Source organism: Coturnix japonica, chromosome 4, assembly GCF_054131305.1.
Source record: "Coturnix japonica strain WE chromosome 4, WE-NBRP24, whole genome shotgun sequence".
Classification (NCBI taxonomy): Eukaryota; Metazoa; Chordata; class Aves; order Galliformes; family Phasianidae; genus Coturnix; species Coturnix japonica.
In genome coordinates, this window is record NC_140666.1 from 23,136,831 (window position 1) to 23,160,584 (window position 23,754).

At 38.9% G+C, this 23,754-nt stretch overlaps 1 protein-coding gene across 13 annotated transcripts in view; it reads right to left on the bottom strand.

Moving 5' to 3' along the window:
* Nucleotides 1-23,754, bottom strand: part of STAG2 (STAG2 cohesin complex component) — a 68,194-nt gene that overhangs the window by 19,727 nt on the left and 24,713 nt on the right. For all 13 annotated transcript variants that reach the window (XM_085546303.1, XM_015860783.3, XM_015860781.3 and 10 more), the window contains 18 exons: nucleotides 17,936-18,080; nucleotides 16,900-16,978; nucleotides 16,108-16,269; nucleotides 14,752-14,848; nucleotides 13,404-13,480; nucleotides 12,517-12,721; nucleotides 9,129-9,280; nucleotides 7,116-7,189; nucleotides 6,880-7,003; nucleotides 5,684-5,782; nucleotides 5,497-5,576; nucleotides 4,878-4,985; nucleotides 4,275-4,386; nucleotides 3,297-3,414; nucleotides 2,580-2,683; nucleotides 1,989-2,081; nucleotides 1,694-1,783; nucleotides 701-904 (listed from right to left, as the gene is read on the bottom strand). In XM_085546303.1, coding sequence (XP_085402429.1) covers nucleotides 701-904; nucleotides 1,694-1,783; nucleotides 1,989-2,081; nucleotides 2,580-2,683; nucleotides 3,297-3,414; nucleotides 4,275-4,386; nucleotides 4,878-4,985; nucleotides 5,497-5,576; nucleotides 5,684-5,782; nucleotides 6,880-7,003; nucleotides 7,116-7,189; nucleotides 9,129-9,280; nucleotides 12,517-12,721; nucleotides 13,404-13,480; nucleotides 14,752-14,848; nucleotides 16,108-16,269; nucleotides 16,900-16,978; nucleotides 17,936-17,979 — 2,022 coding nt within the window. In that variant the 5' untranslated portion in view covers nucleotides 17,980-18,080. The remainder of the gene's footprint in view (nucleotides 1-700; nucleotides 905-1,693; nucleotides 1,784-1,988; nucleotides 2,082-2,579; nucleotides 2,684-3,296; nucleotides 3,415-4,274; nucleotides 4,387-4,877; nucleotides 4,986-5,496; nucleotides 5,577-5,683; nucleotides 5,783-6,879; nucleotides 7,004-7,115; nucleotides 7,190-9,128; nucleotides 9,281-12,516; nucleotides 12,722-13,403; nucleotides 13,481-14,751; nucleotides 14,849-16,107; nucleotides 16,270-16,899; nucleotides 16,979-17,935; nucleotides 18,081-23,754) is intronic.

Consider the following 23,754-nt stretch of genomic DNA (forward strand, 5'->3'; position numbering starts at 1 on the left):
ACTGCATTACCAGGAGCATTCCCTCCTGAGCCCACATGGCATGCTGTGATTGTGGGGTGGAGTCCCAGTTCTGGCCAATGAGCAGGAGGGAAAGGAGCAAAGCTCAGCAAAAGTATGTCCACAGCTGAGAGGTGTGGCCAAAAGTTAGCAAAGAAGCTTCCCATGCTCCTTATCATAGATAAGGAGGAGGAGAAACAAGTTATGGTTGAATGTCAGAGACCCACAGAGTCACATTAAATAACATATCAGAAAATTATCGCTTCTAATTAGCACAGGGTGAGAACAAAATAATATTCTTAAGCTACTAAATGCAACTGCTCGTAATTTGAGGAAGGCAGGGGGAGTGTTTCCCAGAGATTTTGAGCTTTTAAGCTTTTATTGACAGCAATGTGCAATCAGAACTAAAACTGGTGGCACCAGTACATCTGAAGAGAATTCCAGTACAACAACAAAGCTACGTATCTCAAAACCACAAGCTTAAAAGCCTGAGCATGAAAATTTCACACAATTTCACACTTTATCTGAAATTTATCTCAAATTCCCAAAAGACACTTGTCCAAAATCAGATTCAAGAATCACTGTCCAGATACAAAGGAACAGCAGTTCATATCCTCAACTTACTGACTTGCATAGGAGGACAAACAAACACACTGGATGTATTTACAAGAGCAGGAAAAGCTGATGTTGTACATTAAAATACCTCTTGTAGGAAGTCTTCAAGAAGTCGATTAAATTTGTCTGCCAGCTCATCTATTAACTGACTTCTTGCAATATCAACCCTGTTAAAGATTGTGAACTCTTCGTTACAGAGAGCATGGTACGTTTTTGAGCAGGCTTCCAAAACGTCTATGTCTGTGTGCTTCTCCACAATATCCCGGATTTGTCGCAGTAAGGCATCCAAATGCTGCAAGAAACAAGGAAAAGAAACATAAACACATGAACACACGGGCACTGTGATATTTATATTATGCTTAACATATAATGCTCATGGAATTCTTAAAAGTAAGTTCATTTTGTTTCTATTCATTTCCCTCCTCTCAGAACTACGGTACAGATTAAAACCATCCCAGAAACTTGGTGAAACTCTGAGATAAATTCACAAGTTAAAAGAAGTAGAATCCTGTCAAAGCCTAAAGATCTCATGTCTTTTTAGGAAACAATTAAAAATTTGCTGTTGTTGGTATGGGTTTATCTAACACTTCAGTTTGCAATGACAACTAAACAACACAGAAGCACTTATCTCCCACCCACACCAAAATTCACACATGGTCTCAGAAACTGCATAAATTAAGATTTAGTTGCATAACACTCAGGCACAAGCACTGAAACCAACCTCACTTGTTTTTATATACCTCTCCTCACCCTGAATTGCTTACTGTTGCTCTATCACCTTTAGGCTACGCTGTCAACTAAGTATTTTATTCCTTTTTTGACCCCAGCGACTTCCAGTTACTTGCTTCTCAACTATGCAGCAAAACAGTGCATCTGAGAAGGAGAAAACAGAGACAAGAGCAGCTTAAGTTCAGGTCTTGTCAGGTCTTATCTTCAATGAGGGTTTCAATGAAGCAAGTCACAATAAAAAAAACTGCACCTACAGCACAGACTGAATTTCAAGTGAGAAAATCTAAATTCTCTCTTTTGATAGTGGCTTTTTCAGTCTTTTTGTGTGACGTGTTCTTGAACATTAGCTTACCTTTTCTAGTCGCCCTGTTGTATAAATTTCCAAGTCAAAGTACTGTGGCAACTGCAGCAAGTTGGTGACTTTTTCAGCATCTACAGAATACTGTAAGATTGATGAGGAAAAAGGAAGTTTAAGTGAAAAAATCTTGGGACATAATACCACACAATTAACCACAAGACAACAGAATATTAGTAAAAACTAACAGAAAAAAATGAAGAGCTGTGTAATCCATACAGTTAATTACAGAAGCTGCTCCTGTATATCATTTTAACAGCAGCCCTACAGCTAGAGATGGAATTAAACTTACCTTTGCTAACAACTGTGGAAGAGCCACTGCGAAAAGTTCTGTAATTTTCGTTCTGTCATCCAACTGGGTTTTCTTTTCCTTCGCTGTCAGCACCTGAAATATTGGCATTGTTAGAAAATGACAACCCACAGCTCTGGAGCAAATTTTCACTGCCATTAAAGAAATGACAACCAAATATGTTATCCTCACATGATCACAGAAAAGCCAATTGGTTGTACTGTGTTCCCTTCAAAGAGGTTGTGAAATATGTTCCCTCTCCCTTATTTTGCTCTTTAAAATTGAAAAGCTTTGTAGCTTTTCCAAATACTGAGTTTGGTCCCTTTCCAGCCAACACTTCCTTTAAAATCAATTCTGTATCTTTAATAATGAAAACAAATACAGTAGTCCAAACAACATTAAACACGTGCTACAGTCATGAAAAAATGAATGAGCCATGGCTGTCAGACACCGGAGACTGCAGTGACAAACTCAAGCTTCTGAATTCAGTCCCCCCGTATCAACAGCCTAAAGCCTTCTCCTTCTTCCCACACAGTGCCCCCCACACACACAGCCACTCGCACATTTCTAGGTAAGTAGGATTTTGGCTCCTACCCTTTTCCCCGTTCCTCTTCCCACAGGAGGATGACATTCAGCTGCTTGCCGAATGGTACAAAGCATTATTTCAATCAGTGCACTCTCCTGCCTATCTGTTAAAGCTGAAATTTCAAGAAACAGACGTTAAAAATAAATAAGGCATTTAGGCCAATAGCTCAATTACAGCTGGGGACAGGGGAATAGAGAACATAAGTACATTACAGAACAGCACAGGAAAATATTTGTAACAGAGAGAATATCAACTGAATATCAAGTTTCATAATCATTTTAGTTCCTCTTCGTTATTCACAGGTTCATTTAATAGTACATACGAATTACAAAATTGTCTCACATGGGCTTTATTCTTATGGTTGTTTTTACCATCATTAAAGAAATAACAGTGTTTTCCCATATGGTGGCTTTAGTATTCAATAAAAGAACTAGTTTCACAAGCAGCTTGCTTAATCAAATGCTGCAAGTACAACCTGAACCTGTGGAACAACAGCAGAACTGGACAATGCGGGTCTATTCCCTCATTTTTCTGTCTTTCCTTTCTTCCCCACCAGAAGTGATCTCTTTCTACTCCTGCTCAAATTTCATAATTAGTGATTTATTACAGTTATTCAAGAACAGAGAATATAAGGGGACCTATTTTATAAATCACATATACTTATAAATCTGAATACATCAGAAACCTCATTGCAATATACAGAAAGTTCTACTAAAATCTCTTACGCTCTTCTCCATTGAGAGGTTCCTCCAACAGAAGACTGTTCATACATTCCCAGTCTTTCAAGAGATCTGTTGCGCAGTCCCACATGCTGTCCACTAAATAAGCAGCATGTTCATGCAACTGAAATGAGAATAAAAAAACATTTTTTTTTTTAATCAGCAATAAAGTTCATTACACAAGTTGCTATAATAGAAGGATTTTTTCCTTGCTGGCTTTTGACTCTGGCAAAACCAAACAAAATCAGAAAACTTTGTGAGTTCTCTGGTTCAGCAGAAGCCTGTCTTCCTGAATTAACTTAAGAGGTGAATCCTGATCAGTCATTACAAAGAATGAAGTGTTGCAGAATCTGTACGAATCTGGTAGGACTTTTTGTGTTTGTTGTTGTTTAGTCAGCTGATGGGTTTTGCTTGCTTTTCTGGCTGGCTTTTCTTTTCCTGTTTGACCTTTATTGAGTTCTGTCCTCATAAGTATACTGTAAAGACATCAGTGTGTAGTTTCTGAGACAAGGTAAGAAGCACCGGTTGTGTGGCCAGTTTTTGGAACTGCAAGACTTGACCCTACAGAGTGATCCTGAGACATAGCAAACAAACTAAAATCTTTCATTGAAAGGACATCCTCAGCACCATTTTAGAATTAGGTGTTCAGGATACTTGATCATTTCCATTTCATGCTTCTGAAAGTTTTTTTCCTCCACAAAAATTCCTAAATCACAATCTCTTTCCAGCTGGATGACATAACGGAGAATGGTAGGGAGGAGTATTTTGTCAGAGGAGAGCTCACAGCCCTCAGAACTAAATACTTAGCAGATCCTTCATGTAAACATAACCCAAACAGTCTTATGTCCTCCAGACTGCCCAAGCAATAGAGGAAAATTAGGATGGATTAACAGCTAGCAACCAACAGGGGCAGATGAAGGGATTAAAAAAGCAAAATAAAAACCAAACCAAACAAAAAAACCCCACCCATGCAATTCAACTTACTTCGCTTTCCAAAAAGAAAAACACTAACGTCTTCACAAGATTAGCATTTGGACTTTGTCTTCCCCTTCTTTTGAGTATTCCATCATCTTCAGGATCTCTGCGGCTGAAAAGCCTGAAAAAAAGAATTATTTCAAGATAAATTTCTTCTTCACTGCCTTTGCCATAGTCAAGTCACATTTAGATATTGTTTTTACAGATGGGCATATCTTCTCTTACTGTGAAGCTCTAGGCTTTATTTTGAAAGCAAGTGATGTGGTACAAATGTAATTTGAACAACCTTATATTTGCTGAGCTGGTATTTCACTGACAGCTTCTTGTGGAACATGTAATTATAAAAAAATACTTTATAGACATCAGTGATAATTGCAGATGCTTGACGTCTCAGGCTCCCTTTTAACAAAATATATTTACTGAACCTGCTACTGAAAGTAGCAAAGAAATAGTACATGAAGACCTGAAAAGTACTAGGTGAAAAGTCTTGTTTTCTTAAATATTTAATCTGGGTGTTTATCACTCATTTTTTTTAGCTAAAGCGAATCATAAACCCAGTATTAACACACACACTAAAATCCAGAAGCAAGTAAATATAATTTCCCCTCTTACTTTTTATAAAGAAACTCCCCTGCGGCAACTGCTACTGGCCGATGAGCTGAATAAACCAGATGGTAGACATTTTCACAGTCTTCTGCAGTCAGAACTTCTTCACTACTCCTAGGAGTGAGGATGGAAGGAAGGAAAGAAAAAAAGACTGTCTCAAAAAAATATGAACTCCAGCAATAGGAGATAGAAATAAAGAAGAATCTAAACCTCTGCCTTCAAGCTAGCAGTCTAAGAGTCAAAACAGGGTAACTTAGTTTCAATGTCGTCCTACACAAAAGTTACCAAAACAGTAAAAGAACTTGGCAGGCCATTATGCTCAGAGTTCAACTACTGTTCAGGAGATACTATATTTCTTCAGTTCAAGTCTTCCACAATAGCTTCTAGCTCACAAGGTTCAGTTCTACATTTCTAGCTCTTACACACTCTTAACTGTGATGGGTAAGTAACAGCACTGTCCTAGCCAGATTACTTCATAATTCTTCATTGTTCTAGTGTAAAAACCAGACATCTCTCTAGATTTCAAGCTATCAAAGTTCAGTCAAGCTACCATCCTTGCCATAGACAGGAGAAATGCTTTCACGTTTTAATATTTGTTATTGGTCAGGTGAGGAGATATACTTACTGTAAAACAAGAGTGAGTAATTTTATTGCTTGGACTGCAACATCATATTCTTTGTCAAGAGTCATAGACACAATTCTATCCTAAGAACACAAAACAAGATATTTTGAGAAAAGAAAGGAAATACAACTTAAAAACAAACAAACAAACACATTTTTGGATGTTCTTAAAAATATAAAGTCACACTAACCTTGAATCGACTGGTGAAGAGTTCCAATTTGGAATTAAGCTCTTTATTATAGTAAAGCCCTTGCAGAGCAGTTAGGCATTTCAGTCTTACTTCCCCTTGCTAAAACAGAATTTTAAGAACTGGATTAAAAGTCACGTAGATGATGCGATCTTCAGATCATACAAGACAAGTTTCTTTAGACATTCAAATGCATTCAAAAACTGAATGTTAGCAAGATACACTACTTAAAACTGCATTAATGGCATAAGAATGTCCTTTTTTATTATAAGTGAAGAAAAAAAAATAATGTCTCATTGTAGTTGGTGTATTTATGTCAAGGTACACTTCTTTCATTCTCTAACAATAAATTTTAAATGCTTAAGACATTTTAGTAGTGAAATTCCACATTATTCCTTTCACTTAACTACAACAGGAAACATCTACAGTATTAACAACCAGCTCTTGTGAGATCTGAGCTACCAAATAGATAGAGGGACAAGTATTCCTCCCAAAACTGACAGATACAGATGCACTTTGCAAAGGTCTAGGACAAAGGACTTCACACAGCTTCTTAGCACTCCACTGCCAAGAGTTACCATTGTTTCCATGCCAAACCCACAAACAGCATGGGTGAGAATCCCACATTCGCTTCACTTCAATTTCAGTAGCTTGAAGAGAATCTCCACTACAGTATCTGCAGCAATCTGCTGACTCTACAGTGAATCAATTCGGTGATGAATCATCATTCACAAGCTATGAACTTTGACCATTCTGGAGAATAATCCCCAGCTTGCAGGTAACAGCCTGAGGCACTTATCAGCACCAAGGAGGACTTACTTTCATGTTTTTAAAAATTATATGAAGATGTTAAAAGAGATTATTACTTTGGCCAAACAGAGAAACAGCTTGGTTATTTGTCTGGATTATTCCATATGAAATGCATACAATATAAATAGTTCTACAAAACAGAAGTCTGCATCAGCAAAAAAATAACTAGATACAGAGAAAAAGGCCATTTCCTTACAAATCTGTACATACTCTCTAAAACCATTCAAACCTTAAACATATTTTATATGTATCTTAAACACCAGTGCTAGCAAATGGCTAGCAGTATCTGATTAGAATAGCTGAGATCAGAACCCGGTTTGGCAGGATCAATAACCAAAATGTGGACTTTATGGCTGATGATTCTGTTCCTTATCCTTAGTGCAGCTCACCTTATCATGCATAGTCCACCCTACGTATTTTAAGTAGCTGTCATTGAGAAAGGCGTCGCTGTACATCTTCATCCATATTCCAATTTCTTCAATACAGATAGCTCTGATTTCAGCAATTGCATCTCTGCAAAAACAAGAAAGGCAACAGAAGCAAGAAGATCAATAATTAGAATTAATTTATCACCAGTTTATAAACTGGATTAATGAAGCCAAAAAGTACTTAGGAAACAACTTACCGGTATCTATGCACAAAAACACCTTTAAATATTGCATTCATCATGTTCTCTATTTCATCCTGATTTTCCTGAAGCTGAAAAAATGAACAGAGCACATGAACATTGAGCACCACTTTTACAGTCTGTTTGGGTAGTGCTGCATCTAGACAAACCAAACTAAGTTATCATTTACAAGTACAACTATTAACTTCTTTCCTGAAATACAAATCTGAATAAAGTATTGCAGAAAAATAATTTCAAGAATATGGAGCAGCAGGAAAAAAAAAAACAACAAAAAAAAAAAAACAAAACACAAACAATATAAGAATGCAGAGATGAAAAATAATGTAACAGACAAATTCAGTCTCAATGCAAGCAAACAAGAAGTGGAAAAATGATGCATACAGTGTTTGCAAACAAAAAGTTGTATTGCTTTAGAAGTACAGGAAAGTCAGTTAAAAGATGCAAAAATAACTAAGTATTGCTGAAAGACAAGAATCCTATTTTTGCAGTTTGAACTACAAAGGTGGGACAGAATAAGTCAATGTTAATCAGAATAGCTGAAGACTGGGGAAGCAGGCAAGTAGGACAGATTAAAACCAACATAAAAAGCCAACAAACCACCACCAACAAAGAGAACTAAATAAACAGTGACATGACATTACCCAGGCAGAATACTGGAGTGGATGGGTAGGTGTTACAGAAGGTAAAGGACCTCTCCTACAGAATTTTACACAAACAACAAGAACCAACATTTTTCGCAGTATTACAAGATTTTTAAACTGGAAGCAAAGAAGAAACAATAAAGAAGAAGCAGCAGAAGAAAAAGACTAACTAACCAACATATCTGACATGCTGTGACCCTAAATCTAGGAACATCTGTCCTCTAAGTCGGAGAGAGAAGAAAACACATGTTTAAATGGAAGAAACAAAAGGAATCAAAGAACACGATGCATTCATCAGATATAGCCAACTTATGAATGAAGCAACAAACAAGAACTGAACATCAATGCTGCTTTAGAAGATTATTTTCATTTTGTGCAAGCAAACCAAAAAATCCCAACTAAAGCTAGAAAAAGTGGAAAGGAATCCTAACAACCAATATACAAAAGAAAAACTGATATTCCCAAAAAGTCTCATTTCGCACCACTGCAATCACCTGTGTATCACGGATTACATATAAGCGAACTGGTTCGGCAAACACATCTAGCAGACAACATTTAATGGTGTTTCTTGGGTATTTAAAAAGTCAGTCTCAAACAAGCAGGCATTTGGGAGAGGTAACAGGAAACAGAGCTGCTGGTTTACCTAAACTGTTCCAAGGCAGTAAAAACACAAGTGACAGCACAACAAGCTGAAGAGCAAAGGAGAGATGCTTTCCCTTTGATCATCAGAAAGTTAATTCTAAAAAGAAAAGAAAAGAAAAAAAAAAAGCCCATTCCCCAGAAATTAAAAACTAAAAGCTGAAAGAGCTGGAGCTTTCAGCAGGACAGCACTGTCAGCAATGAATCAGCAAATCCCTTACATGCAGAAAGAAAGAAAAGAAAGGTAGGTTGCATTTCAACTTGTTTGGTGTTTGGTGTAGAAGATAGGACCCTATAATGCAATTTCTAATAAGACTGATGCTGATTTCATAAGAGCGGTATTTCACATCAAGATCATCAGGTTTTTCTCCGGAAGCCAAAGAACAGTCCATGCATGGTAATCTCTGTTACATTTTTCAGGAAACTCATCAAGGAACGTAACAAATCTTGTCCATTACCAATTGCATTCTCCCTTACTAACTATCCTAAGTTGGCACTGTCTGAACTGCACCTCTTTCTACAGAGAAACAGAATGGAAGAAGCATCTTTCGAAGTAATTAAGTTTTTCAAATGAAACAAATTAAAGAATGAGACAGAGAGAATAATAACTACCTTGACAGAAACAAACAGACCAAAAAAACAACACAAGTCCCAGGGCAGAAATAATTACTTAGCAGCATTTGTCCTCCAGCAGTCACAAAGCACTCCAGCAAGAGAAAATTGCACTAACCTCCTTTCTTTTCTGTAGTAAGAGCTCCAGTCTATCATTAGCACGCTTCCCAATGATTTTATTTCGTTCTGCTTCATACTGCCGTTGTGTGTTGTCCATGTTAATGCTAAGATTTAACGCCACATTCACTAAAGCAGTCATCAGCTTCATAGCTATAAAAAAGCAGAAGGAAGGAACTGACCTATGATGGATGACAGACGAACACCCTGATATCTCCTCCTCCTCAACAATTTCTGCATTTACAAAAGTATTCACTGTAAGGCTGTTTATCGATAAGTAAACTTCAGGACCTGAACACTGTTTTATGCAGCACCAATCCTTTAAATTGTCATGCACTGTTACTTACAAATGGATAAAATGGATAAAATAATGATATTTTGTTACTTTCTTTGCATCAATTTTTTAACACTAACAACATTATTATGGAACTGATATACAGGACATGCATCCCCAAAACACAGACAAAATACAGGATTTACAAACGCTATCCAAGAAACATTATAATGATTCCACTATTAGAGTCAGTTAATAGATTCACGTTACCCCATCAGTCAGTCTCAAACACACAGCTCTTTCCCTTCAAAAGGAAATATTTTAGACAACCAATCATACTGCACTGCACCACTCTTTTCTCATAGTTTAATTTTAATGAGACAACTTTATCTCTTCATTTATGCGTGTAAGTACCAAAAGGATGTTAGGCAATTAGAGGAAAGAAAACTGACCACAATGTAAAAAGTTTGAGTTTGGTGGGGTTTTTTTGTGTGTGTGTTTTTATCTGAATCATTTCCCTTAAAAATAACTCAGGCCAACTTGGAGTATCCATTATGTATTTATGGAGTAGCCATTAGTAAATTCATTTTTCCCATCATCTTTTTAACTCTAAGGCCAAAACAGACTTACAATGCAGGGCACAGACAGAACGTTACTGGAGTACATCTCACTTGCAGAAAGCTAACATACTGATACAAAGATATGCTGATGTTCCTAAATGTCCTCATACACTGCAACAAGAACATCAAGATGAAAAGGAGTAGTCTGAGCTAATCCTGTAAGCCATAACTACTACTGGGTAAAACACTGGCCCAAAGAGTTGTGGTCAATGGAGTTAAATCCAGTTGGCAGCCAGTCATGAGTGGCATCCCCCAGGGCTCAGTGCTGGGGCCACTCCTATTCAACATCTTTATTGATGATCTTGATGAGGGTATTGAGTGCACCCTCGCTAAGTTCATGGCTGACACTAAGCTGGAAGGGACTGTTGATCTACCTGAAGATAGCAAAGAACTACAGGATGACCTGGATAGACTGGATTGATGGGCTGACGCAAGCTATATGAGTTTCAATAGGTCTAAGTGAGGCCCTGCATTTTGGTCATAGCAACCCCAGGCAACCCCACAGGCTTGGGAAGGAGTGGCTGGAAAGCTGCCTTACGTAAATGGACTTTGGTGTACTAATGGACAGTCAGCTGAATATGAGCCAGCAGTGCGCCCAGGTGGCCAAGAAGGCCAAAGGCATCCTGGACTATATCAGGAATGGTGTGGTGAGCAGGACTAGGGAAGTCATCCTGCCCCTGTACTCAGCACTGGTGAGGCCCCACCTCAAATACGGTGCTCAGTTTTGGGCACCTCAGTACAGAAAGAAAAGACACTGAGGTGCTGGAGCAGGTCCAAAGAAGGGCAACAAGACTGGTGAAGGGCTTGGAGAATATACCCTATGAGGAGCAACTGAAGGAACTGGGGCTGTTTAGTATGGCAAAAAAAGAGGCTGAGGGGAGACCTTATTGCTCTTCCAATACCTGAAAAATGACTGCAGTGAGCATGGGGTTGGTCTCTTCTGGTGACAAGTAACAGAATGAAGGAAAATGGTTTCAAATAGTACCAGGAGAAGTTTAGGTTTGCTATCAGGAAAAGCTTCCTTAAAGAAAGGGTGGTAAAGCACTGGAACTGGCTCCCCAGGGAAGTGGGTGAGTCACCATCCCTGCATGTGTTTACAAACTGGATGTGGTGCTCAGGGATATGATACAGCAGTGGGTTGTTAAGAGTTAGTGTAGTATGGTTAGGTTGCAGTTGGACTTGATGACCTTGATGGTCTTTTCCAATATGAGCAATTCTATGATTCTATGGTTTAGTGGTGGGTTGTTATTAGTGTAGCATGGTTTGGTTGAGATTGAACTTGATAATTTAGGCTTTTTTTCTAACCTGAGCAATTCTATGATTCCATGAAATATGAAAAAGGACTTTGTTGGCTGTCTCTATCCCATTTAAAACCCAATCACCAAGAGTACAAGCTGTGACACACTGCAGGTGTACTGCAGGAATCACTGCACAGAATCAGCAGAATTGGCCACTGACATGAACAAATGCAAAAATCACTGTGAGACAGAAACTGACATGCAACAGAGTAACTTCAGCAACTTTTATTCATGCACAACTCAAGTTTTAGAATGTAGTAAAACCTTGTTTCTGAAGAATCAAAATTCCTATTTGCCATATGGTACAACAGTTAAATCAATGGTACAGCAGAATGAGCTTATTCTCTTGCAATAAAAGGTTTTGTTCCTCCCTCTAAAATAAAGGCCTTGGCTATTGGGAATCTCAGAGCAGCAGCCTAATGTGCAGTGTTCTAATGTACATTCCGCACAGACGGTTTTTCATTTCATTAAATGGAGCATCTGACCAGCCACCTGCAGCTGAAGTGAGAGATAATGTCAGTCAGCTCCAGCAAACCAACAGGAACTACTCTTAGTGCAGTACTACGAACCAGTCTAATCACCTCAAAATTGCTGCTATAAATCCTCATGTGGTCAGACTGCTGCACAGTGCCATCCAAGGCTCTTCTTCCTTATCCTGTGCAGGCTGCTTATCATGGGAAGTTTTAAATAAATACGTCATACTCAAACCACATCAAGGATGAATTTAAAAATATCAAGTAAACTGAGACACTTGATGGCCATTTCACTACTGATGAGTTCTTTATAATTATTTCTAATGTAACAAATAAAAATGTTATTGTCAATTATAAGGCCTCAATACAAAGCACAATTTAAATCTGTAGTAAAAAATGCATTCAATTTATAATATGACTCTGGTTTGCCTTAACTCAGAGAACGTACAAGTTCAGTTGCATTTTGAACAGTTGGTATTTGCTTTTGCTAATAGACCTAAAGCTAACAGAACGAAATACAAGGCAGCTGGTAAGGAACTTCTTAAATAATTCAGTAATTTGCAGTAATGTACTGAAAGCTGTACCAAAACTACCTGCATTAGAGACATGTATCACACAAAGGAACATGAGTTGAACACTGAATATCAAAACATTCAACAGTTTCTTCCTGTGCAACACAAGACATAACATGAAAGCAGTACACAGATAAATAAAGTTCACTGACCTGCCAGCGTGCTAGTGTGCCGAAACGCTCTGACTTGTGAGTCTGACAGCCCCGTGAGCAGTGAAATAACAGTATCCATCATATATTCATCATATATGATGCTATATTGACATTGTCGGACGAGTACTCCAATGAACTCACAAAAACTGGATTTAAACTTCTTCCACTGGGGACCAGCCATAGTTAGAGGATAATCTCCACTGTCCTATTAACAAACAAACACAGAGATACAAACATGAAACTCATTCCAAAGTCTTATAAGTTGATTTTAAATGAAGATTCAAAAGACATGAGGAAAACTTAAGAGCTGAAATCTCCAAACAATCTCATTTCATTAACAAGCATCTACCATAATTTACAGCTCAGGTCTGTTATATGCAGAGACAACATTCTGGAAGTCCTACAGTAAATACTGCAAAATAAGCAAAAAGGCTACAATTCCCAAGAAGCACAAAGTATTGAAGTCTTTAATGGGAGACATGACCAAATTAAAATGTCCCCCACTTACAGATTAATGGGCACACTGAAGTAAGTGTAGCAAACATTTCACAAGTTCCTTAAAAAAAACCCTTTAAGGACCTCACATACACAGGGAGGCATGGAGGAGATGAGAGAAAGCATTTCATAATGCCCCACAGCAATGAGAGTTCCCACTTTTCTTCAACTGAGAAGCGGATATTGATTTCTTAAACCAATAATAAGCCAGTTTATACGAACAAAGAGCCTTCACTGAACTCGTAGGGCTAAGAAATAAAATTTTCATTCATGATGTTTTGACATTTTTTTGGTTGCTCTTACACCTGAAAGAAACATGCAGCACCACGATCCAGTAAGATTAGGACAGGTTAAAAAACAAATACACATTCTCAGTACTTTTATTGAATTACCTCATCAAATTCTTCTGTCATTTTTCGGATTATTTCAGAATTCTGCATGTGTCGGAACATCTCTGCTGTAACAACGCCTGCAATTTAGATATTAGGTTATTAACACTTGAACTGAAAGGGGCAGAAGGCAGATGATGCATCTTCTGCTATGATCAATTTTCACCCCATCTACAGATTATGGGTATTTTTTTCAGTGATGGTAGCTTTAACTCAACTGTAGGGCTTTACTGTTGGTTGGTTTGTTTTTTAAAATAAATAGTCTTCAATTTAGCATCTGCAAGGAGAGAGGAATGCCAGCAGTTTTCTTGCTGCTACATACAGTGTGTGCACACTAAAGTTTACTCATTCATTCATATTCAGAAGTCAAGGAAATGTGTACCAGCCCTCTTAATCGGCTGGCAGATCATCATAATCTGAAGTGATCTTTTCAGATTGAAGATTCTAAATGGTATCAGACAATTTTGAACAGTTTCATTGCTATCTACCACCTTCTGCACTATAATAAAATCAGCGATTTCATGAAATTCCTATTTCTCTTAGCCTCATATTACTGGAGTGCAAAGGGTGATATTAAAACAAACAGATCTCCTAAAGTTTACTGCAACTCTACTGCAAAATTCATGACAAGTATCATCTCAGATAGTAACAAGAGATTCTGTCATTCTGTCTGGGAACAATAATCAAAAGGTCACCGCTCTTGAAAGTACAACTAACATCTCTGAGTAATGCTGTAAGCTTTCTGGAGATTTATACATGTAAAAGTTTATCAGGAGACACCTGAGCAGAGCAAACTACATCCAGTCACACCTGATACTCAAGAGCAGTGACACTGCAGAGTTAAGTTACCTTCTCAACTTCTAAAGGATGTAAGAGGGAAAAGAATGGAGGACGTAGATTAGAGGAAAGAAAACCAGAAGCTCCCAAACATCAAGAAAAATGGAAATACAATCTATTGTAGACAGGCTACCATGAAGTTGTCCATAGTATCTTGCACAAACACTTCTAAAAGGCTACTGAATGATCTCTGAACGCTCATTGACAGGAAATAACTAAATACGAACTACAGTTTCAAGAGTAAGCAAGTTAAGTTTACCAACACTAAAAAACAGATCATTTTCTGAAATAATACCAGCAATTGAGAAAGATGTAGGAAGTATTCAGTACCATGACTTCCATTCTCTCCAGTGTAAATGTAGATTAAATCTTTCGCATTTGAAAGTACTTCTGTAATACTTCTAAACCTTTTCCTCCCCCAGTTCCCAACTTCAGAAATACTACAGCCTACAAACTGATAACCATGATATAACAACACATAAGGAGCATATAAAATAACATTTCAGTATCTTACCTTTGCAACCCGAACACTGGATAAAAAAATTGATGAGATCAAGAAGTGCTATATCCCTGTCATGTTTGTATGACTCTATCCAGTCATCCACTACAGACTGAAAACAAACAAATATAAAGGCAAAGTTTAGCTTTTATTAACTGAACAGTTGGTATTATGTAAGTGTTTTCTGTAAGGGATTCTTGGTCCTTTTAAGAATAGCTGGAACTCTGCTTTTTTTTTTTTTTTTGGCTGATGCAGAACAAAATGCTTGAACAACCTTTTACTCATAGAGCACCACTTACCAAAAAACAACAATAATAATAATAGCAATAGTCAACTATTAATATAATCAGGCACAAAAGTGACACCTGGACAAAAAGCAGAGGAATACACTATAGTATCCTCATTTTTTCAAAGAAGAGAGGAATAATAACAAGTAGCTTTTTACAGAAGCAGAATTAAAGTTCTCTAAAGATTCTACTGTGGTGTTCAGTTCCAGCAACTGCAACTCCTTATGCTCCTCCTAAATGTTGCCCCTATGATGAACTGCGTTCCACACATATGAGCTGTAACAGAATGCACAGCACTGCTCTGTGCTGCACGGGCATTAACTGCTCTGTGTTAACTAATACCAAAGCATAATGGCTAGTAAAGCAGAAAAAGCAACAGAACTGTTCTGCTACAAAACCTTCAAGGGAAGCAAATTAGCAGGAAATATGCAATAATGGTTATATGCGAGAAGAATTCATGTACCATCATCTTTAAATCATTTGTGCATATAATACGAACTGTTTACTGCAGAAATACATAAAAGATAGAGCGTACCACTTATTTATTAACACAAGCACACAAATCATTTTATACCCTTCCCTAAAACCTACAGCCTCGAACAGGAGTCTGCAAGTCCCAAGAGGACTGTGCACAGCCCCAGCTTCCTGCATACATACCAGAGAAGCTGTAAACTCTACATTTTCAATCCCAAAGATAGTCCTTCTGCCAGGCTGCTGAGGAGTCACATGAGTGAGTCAGCAGGAACTCTCCAAGGCTGGCAGCCTCACGCTTTAACTCTCTCCTCACTGAAGATGTGCAGAGTCAAGCAAACTCTGCTGATTTATACTTTGTATATTATGATTTTTTTATTATTATTATTATTATATACACAATTATTCATATCTGGCATTTAGAAATGAAAAATCAGTTCTTCCAAATTCTGATCTTAACAATGTAAAAATCTTAACCTATAACTAAAAGCAAAAAAAAAAAAAATACAAAAAAAAACTTCAGGCTTAATTTTAGTAGATCATATGCATGGAAAACCATCGTTATATGTAACCTGTATACTCATCCAAGTTTTAGGGATATCCCAAGCCTTACCTGCATAGCACTCTTGCCCATTTTAACTACTTCAAACAGCATCATGTTTTCCACACCATTCTGTTGGTGATGTCCATTCATCCGATTTGGACCACCGGGTTTCCCTCCTCCGTTTCCACTTTTCCCCTTTTCTGCTGGTCCTTTTTTACCTTTTTTACAGGTCTGCGATCACACACACAAACAATTCTTCATCAGTTTTTATGTAGTAATAAAAACAAAACCAAACAACAAAAAAAAACACCACTAACGTATCACCTACACGATTCAACTATACACAAGCCTTAAGTTATCAAGAGCCACACTGAGAATCCGAAGTTGAGAATAACTGCTGATGTTGACTGATAGAAAGACTAACTGGATTCTACGGATTCTACTTCCTCCTCCTCTTTAAAACCTTTTGGCAATTAAAAACACTATTAGTGACAATATAAGACACAAAAGTTTTTTCCTTGTGTTTAAACAAGATTAATGAGTTGTTAATTCAATTATTATTTTTTGTTTACTTTTCCAATGGAAATAGAGCCAGAAATTATGACACCAACTAGAAAAGACTGTATTAGCACCAAGTTTAAGAATTAGATTCTTCCCCCCATAGCTAGTACCTTCACAGCAGGAAGGGAATACCATGCCAATAATCAAGATCAATATTCCAATGAAAACACAAACATGAACTCTCTCCATAGAACACTTCAATTTTAAAAAATGCAATCCTGTCTGAGCTTCAAAATAAATGCTGAACCATTACTTCCATAACTCTACAAGGTTTTCAGTATCCCAGTAAATTGAACGTACTTTTCCTTTGCCTTGTTTTTGGTTTTTTCCTTCAATATCCTCAAAGTCTGTATCGGAAGAGAAGTGTGTTTCAGACTCCCTGCAAGGATAAAAGACAAACCATTTACACATCTTACCAGAAACATTCTTAAACGAACTACATGGAGTCACATTATGCCCTCGGTTCAGTAAGCTACCTCCAACAGGGAAACTGTCTTTTCCTCCTGTTTATGTCTACTCTTAAAGAACAAATCAGAGCAAATCCCCATGCTCACAGCTCACCCTGCCTCAGCCAAACACAATCATTTTCTTTTAGCCTCACTTTATGGTTTTCACAGGTCAAGGTCAGCATATATAGCAACACGTTGGAAACTTAGATTTTGGCATGTGCAAAAATTACAGTCAAAATTACCATCAAACAGCACTATAAAGATCTGTCACAAATACTTGAGAGAAAGAAAACACAGCAACAAAATCACCACCACCCTTCACAATCAAAGTGTCTCCATACATTTCTTGCTAGATCACTATGAGAAACACGGAGTAGCTCTGTTGAAACGTGTAAGGGAAAAAAGGTCTCAAGTGACACTTCTCCACCAGAGATCACCTGCAGTTCTCTTTAAGGTTATATATGATAAAAAGAAGTTTAATATGGTAACTTCCAAAGATGTTTGATTTCCTACATCATTAATAGACGCTGCATCAAAATGCCAATTCTTTATTGACCAAGTGCAACCCAGAAATAGATGAATAAATTACCTGAATTATTATAAATTAATAGCTTAGATTCTGCTGCAAATTTCTAGTACACATTTCCTGATACAATAAACTAAATACATGCACTTCAAAACTATTTGTTTTATCTGTCGCTAAATGCTCAAGGAAGATCTCTAACAATATTTGTATCAACTTCTCAATAAGAAAAAAAACAAGTCTAGAAGGCTATTCCCCCTTTTGGTTTCCAAGGGAACAACCAACCATAGCTATTACCACCAAGAAGCACACACCAGAAAGTTTAAACCACTTAAATGAAACTAAAAATTCTTGAAGCACTTACTGGAGGAGAGTAAAATCAGTTGGTATTTCTGGAGCTGCTATCATTTCTTTATCATCTTCTGGAACACCACTGTATTAGAAAGATATTCAAAAACCTGGCTGGAGCACAAGCTTACTTTCCTTCCTTCCTTTGTAGCAGTCAACTTCTGTAATAAAAAAATAAATAAACTGAATTTAATATAGTTCTTTTTTTTTTTTTCCCCCCACACATGAAGAGGTAGAAAAGTTGGAAACACAGAAAACATTAGATCATGCCACCATTTCCAGTCAAGTTTTTTCCTCTCTAAAGGCGCTGTGTTTTTGACCCTTCTCATGATCTTCCTGAAAAGCACCTCCACAAACATAAAGAGCATCAAAGTAAAAGGAAATACAATAGCACTAAGTTTAAAAAAAAAAGTTTTTCTGAACAGCCATGAGCCATCTCAAAAGGTTTCCATCAACAGCTTGCAAGTAACTTTGTTCCTAAATCTGTCCTGGACTGAAGTATGAACTTCAGTGCCACTCTCTGCAGAGCCCAACACTCAGATACCATGGCTATCCAAACCAAAAAGCACAACTGATGCTAAGCTTAAAATACAGCGTGTGCACACCTAAGGACTTTATGTACGTCACTCCTCAACTCCAAGGTGCAAACTCTGCCAATGCTTAGCACAAAGACAGGCTCTCATAAAGTCCTTACAACTCAACAAGCTGCTTCACAAATGCCTGCCGTCAAGAGCCAACCCACGCTTCTAAGAGCTTGACCATGTAAAGCAACTGAGATCTAAAACAACATCAAGCAGGAAAATACTGTCTATACATTATAAAGAAAAGCTCTGGAAAAAGCGTAACACCTTACCATGAAATTTTAAGACAGCAAAGTCCTTGTTTTTCCAACTTTTTTATATTATTATGAGATCCTCTTTAATTTTTTTTAACTTCCTTTCCCATGCTTAGGGAGAAAAGAATTCACTGAATGCTTATAATGTGAAACTTCATCATACATACTGAAACCTACTATGCCAACTGCCTGCCTCAAGGTAACTTCCATGCAGATCAATGAATCAAGCCCAAGATTCAGGTGTTTGAAGTCACAACAGCAAGGACAGGAACCTTCAGAGCTGGAAACTGCTGACCATGCAGCGTGCTGGGCTGATGAGGTATGTGTGGGAAGGATGTCACTTCGGCATGCTAAATACATGCTGCCTGCCGTCTGGCAGCAGTGCTTCCAAGCCTGCATTTCAGCCTGACACATGGATCAAGGCTGCACGTTTATTCCTGCAAATGCTGTGTCTGAATGCTAGGGGCCACTGCAGCTTCCAGAATTTGGAGAGCTGAGAGAAACCATCAAACCTGAACTTACCTCATTCTGCTTCTTCACATTTCAAATGGATACATAGAGACAAAAAACAGAGTCAAAACAAAAAGCTCTTAAAGGAAGTTCAAGGTGGGCAGGAGAACCCCCAGATGGCCTGCAAACACTCTAGCCAAGTGCAGCCAGAACACAGATCAATGTTTTCAAACCACAGCCCCTGCAGGGCAGTTGCACCGCAGCCATCCAGCACATCACCGCTTCTGTCACCATGCCTGGTTTGTATGCAAGCCAGAACATCACCCCGCCTGGGAATGGCTGCTGCCCATCTCCCATGAGCTTGGTGAGTCGGTATCATCTGCTGTAGCTCCCCACTAACACAGGGTGAAACAGATCTCAAGAATCCCATCCCAAATCACCCAGACCAGCTGGTTCTGCAGGAGGGAACACAGCATGCGGCCACCAGAAGGGCAGGCACTGATGTCAGCACAGTCACCTGCTCCTTCCATGCATGATGCAATGCTTCACACTCAGCATTATGACTATTCGAACTGCATCATTTGTACAAACCTCCTTTTTGATAATGAGAGAAATACTTTAAAGGAAAAAAGTAACAAGAGTATGTGAGAGTTCAGGCAAATGACCAATCTGCATTTTCTAAGTCAACAAAGTCAAACCAGGCCATGAAACCTGTTGGCTGTGGCTTATACCCCATCACTCTTCTCAGGTCAAGCAACAGAACAAGGGAAAAATGGCACTGCCAGGGCACAAGAGCAGGTAAGAAACAGCACGTTTTCCCAGGGGCTGAAAAGTTTAACTACTAAGAGTTAATGTTCAGAGAATTTTACTTCTTGAAGGAAGAAGGAAAAGCTTGGCCTTCATGAGTGCAACGTGGCATTAAGTCTTAATGGAGAACTGCACTTAGGTGAGTGCCCTGCAAGAATACACAAGGTAAGACTGTAAGGGAGCTCCAGCAGGAAGCCCAGGCCCCAGCAGTGCCCAGTACAGCTGTAAGGACCCCGGGAGAGTCCCAGAGCTGCGGCAGGCAACCAGACCAGACCAGTTTTACTGACCATCAGTGCCCGAGGGAAGCTGCCTGAAAGGAGCACATCTGCCTCATTACAGACTCTAATCACTATTTTTCCCATGAATACTACCAGAGGCTTTGAACCGCAAATCCAGCTGCTACAATGTTCCACACAAGAACTGCCACGAAGAGCCACATGCTGACCCCGAAGTTGGCCAGGTCCCAGTTACACCAAGTGCTCTCTGGTTTTGGGCCAGCCCTTCTCCAGCACCTCACTCCCAGCAGTGCTGCTGGCCATGCCCTGCTGCACAGCTCTGAGGGGCCACACACAGCCCTGAGCTGGGAAACTGGTGAAACAATGGGAACTGCCCACAGAAATATCCCATCAGAACTTCTGAAATACCAAGCTCTTCCCAGAGCAGGCTGGAAGCAGGAAAGTGACATCCATGCAGATCCTATTCCAAACTTGGAAATCCTCCATAGCCTATTGACATGCAATGAAAAGCACGTTCTTCGAGTCAGTTAAATCCAACTCAAGTGCATCACAAAATGCCTTTCTTCCACTATTTTATTATGATTATTTGCATATTTGCATGTTCCATAGGATCTCAACTTTAATTTTCCCAAGCAGATGCTGAAATCTCTCAGACTACAGAAACTTTCAGGAGTCGCTCAACTTTGTGAAATCATAATTAAATTATTAACTATAAAAAGAAAATGTATCCTGCTGAAAGATCACAAGGTGGAGCTCTAGCCTCAAGCTAACTGAAGGAACTCCAGGAGACAGGTCAGCCAGAGGTTGACCCAGTTATTTCACTGCAATAAACTTCATAACAGATTGCCAAAACAGCAATAATATTGCAGCCCGTTTCCTTCAGATGTATATTTAAATTACAGAAGGACACCGGAAGATTCCCCTTTTCCTGAAATTAATGCACACACGTGGCTGATTCCATGGCAGACGTGCACCTCGCTGTACAGGCAGGCTCTGGGAACAGAAAAGTTTCAAGATACACTTTCATTGTAGAATCAAGGCAGCTCCGTACTGCAGCAGCCTTTGGCATTTTGCTAACAATATGTCCATGAACTAAGGAACAGGGGAACAATAAAACAAGTCCAGGACCACAAATACGTTGCTGGCTCAACACACAACAGTTTCTATTTAAAATAATCTGACTGTTAGAAGCAAGTGCCAACCACAAGCTATGTGTAACGAGTACGTGTCCTCACTGCAAAAACTGCTTTAAATGTCAAAAGGCATTTATCCCCAAAACACAAACAGTTGGTTTAGGTGCATTTAACTCAGAACTATTGGTGAAATGCTGGGACCCAGCAGAGGCTGACGCACATCAACCAGCTGGTGCTGAGCCACCCCGCCACCAGCACGCCAAGGAAACATCAGCATCACCCAGCCAGCAGCCCTTGTCGCATGAGCACAAATACATACAGCACAGACAAGCACACAGAACACAAAGAACCCTGAGATCTGTTCCAGAAACCTGGGTTTGATACTCTTGTGTAAACGCACTAATATGAATGTTCCCGTGTAAGCTCATGGCCAAACAATTTGGGCGGAGGATAAGGGAGGCTGGTTTGAGGGCTTCCTCATACATACATACCTTTTTTGTTCCATTTGTTTCCCTCTCTTTCCCTCTTTATAAAGCAACTCAGCGGAGTGTTATTTTGGGAGCAACGCAGAGATATAAAGTTTGAACATGGCGCCATAGCCAGGACAAAGATTGAGGAAATACAGAACGACTGCTCAGAGGTGCATTGATTTTGCACTGAAATTCAGTGAATCATCTCTAAAAACAGAGACCCTGCTTCCTTAATTCGGAAAAGTTAGAGAACTTTGGAAGTTGTGATGCTCTCAGCTGACTGAAGAACAGTTTGCTGCCTCAAGAAGTTTGTCCCTGAATTATTTATCTGCCCATGAAGGAGAGGTGCTGATGCTTCAGAACCAATTATGCAGCAGCAACAGTTAAAATGTCAGCCAGATGAGATTTACATCAAGGACTAAAAGTATTCCCAGTAATTTCCTTGAGCTGTTTCACAAGAAGAAAGCTGGTATAAAATAAAGTGTGTCCCTCAATACTTCCTGAGCAATCAGAATTTATTTTCATAAAATATGGTTGTTTCCAAATAATTATGGTTTTTTGTTTTTTTTTTTAATTACTTCTGTGTTCAGCTTCCCAAGAAGTCTATACAAGGGATTTTTAAGCAAGACTTTGAGCACACGCTTGGTGTTCCCCATAGGCCTGAAGGTGTGTGTTATTTCCACCAGTCCCAAACAACTCACTATTTCAACAGCCAACAAGCTGTAAAGCAATTTGATCATTTGAGTAAAATACAGAAAACATACTTCAAGTAGCACTCTATACTGTAACAACTGCACTTTAACGTGATTTAGTTCTAACTGTATCAGCAGTTTGATCATATTATGATAGCGTAATCAGGACTAAACTGAACAATAATGCAATTAAAACCTTTAGATGCGTGGTTCTTTCTGTGCCACTTGCACAACAAGTAAACCCTGCAAGTGCTTCACAAGTTTGCTCTCCATCAAACCAACCTGGAGCACCAGGGCAGCCCAGACCCATCCCACAGAGCTGGGACCAAAGAAAGCACCAAGAGAAAGTCTGGCCAACCTGAGCCCTTGTGACACTGCTGCTGACCTTCCTACCTGACCCTGGAGTCAAGGCCCATCTCCTCAGGGAGCCAACACACCCAGCACTCGCCTCCTTTTTCCACCTGAGCTGCCCATGCACAACTCCACAGCAGTTTGCTTCTTTTCTTACAGCCCCGAGGAGTGAAGCACAGCTCCCCTCTGGTGGACACCAGCAGTGTATGAACACAGGTCCCCAGAGACAAAGCACACGCTGGTCAACAGAGAAGCCATTTTTTTTCCTCACAGTTCAATGAGCTTAAAGATTGAAGGGGGGCATTAAAAGATGTGAAAAACATCGGGCTAGAACCTAAAATGAAGGTTTTCACTATTTTCAAGCCTCTAATGGCCTACTTTAGTGACTAGCACACAGGGACCTCTGCCCAGCTCAACAACTGCCAATGCTGACTTCCACACCATATGGTCCCTCACTCTTTATAAATACTTTTGTAGACTTCTGCTGCTTTTACAAAATAAGTAAGATTCTCTGAGTATCTGGAATATCTCTTCTAGAAGGAAATGAATTTGCTACAGTGCTTCACAGTCATGATTTTTCATAAAAGTACCATTAATAATATTAATTCCCTTAGTGCAATAAGTGAAATGCTATTCTGTCGTGTAAGTATAGTTTGGGTTTGAACCATATGAAGTTCCTATGCCTTCATTTACTAATCTGCACTGTCCAGTGAAGTGTTTAAAATAAATGATGCAAGCATTACAAAATACTGAAAAATGAATCAACTGTTCAGCAAATGTAACTGTTGCCCTCATTATAGGAAATAATACTTTCTACTTATTCTGCCCAACAGCATCCCTGAGCTTCTCTAAAACATACCT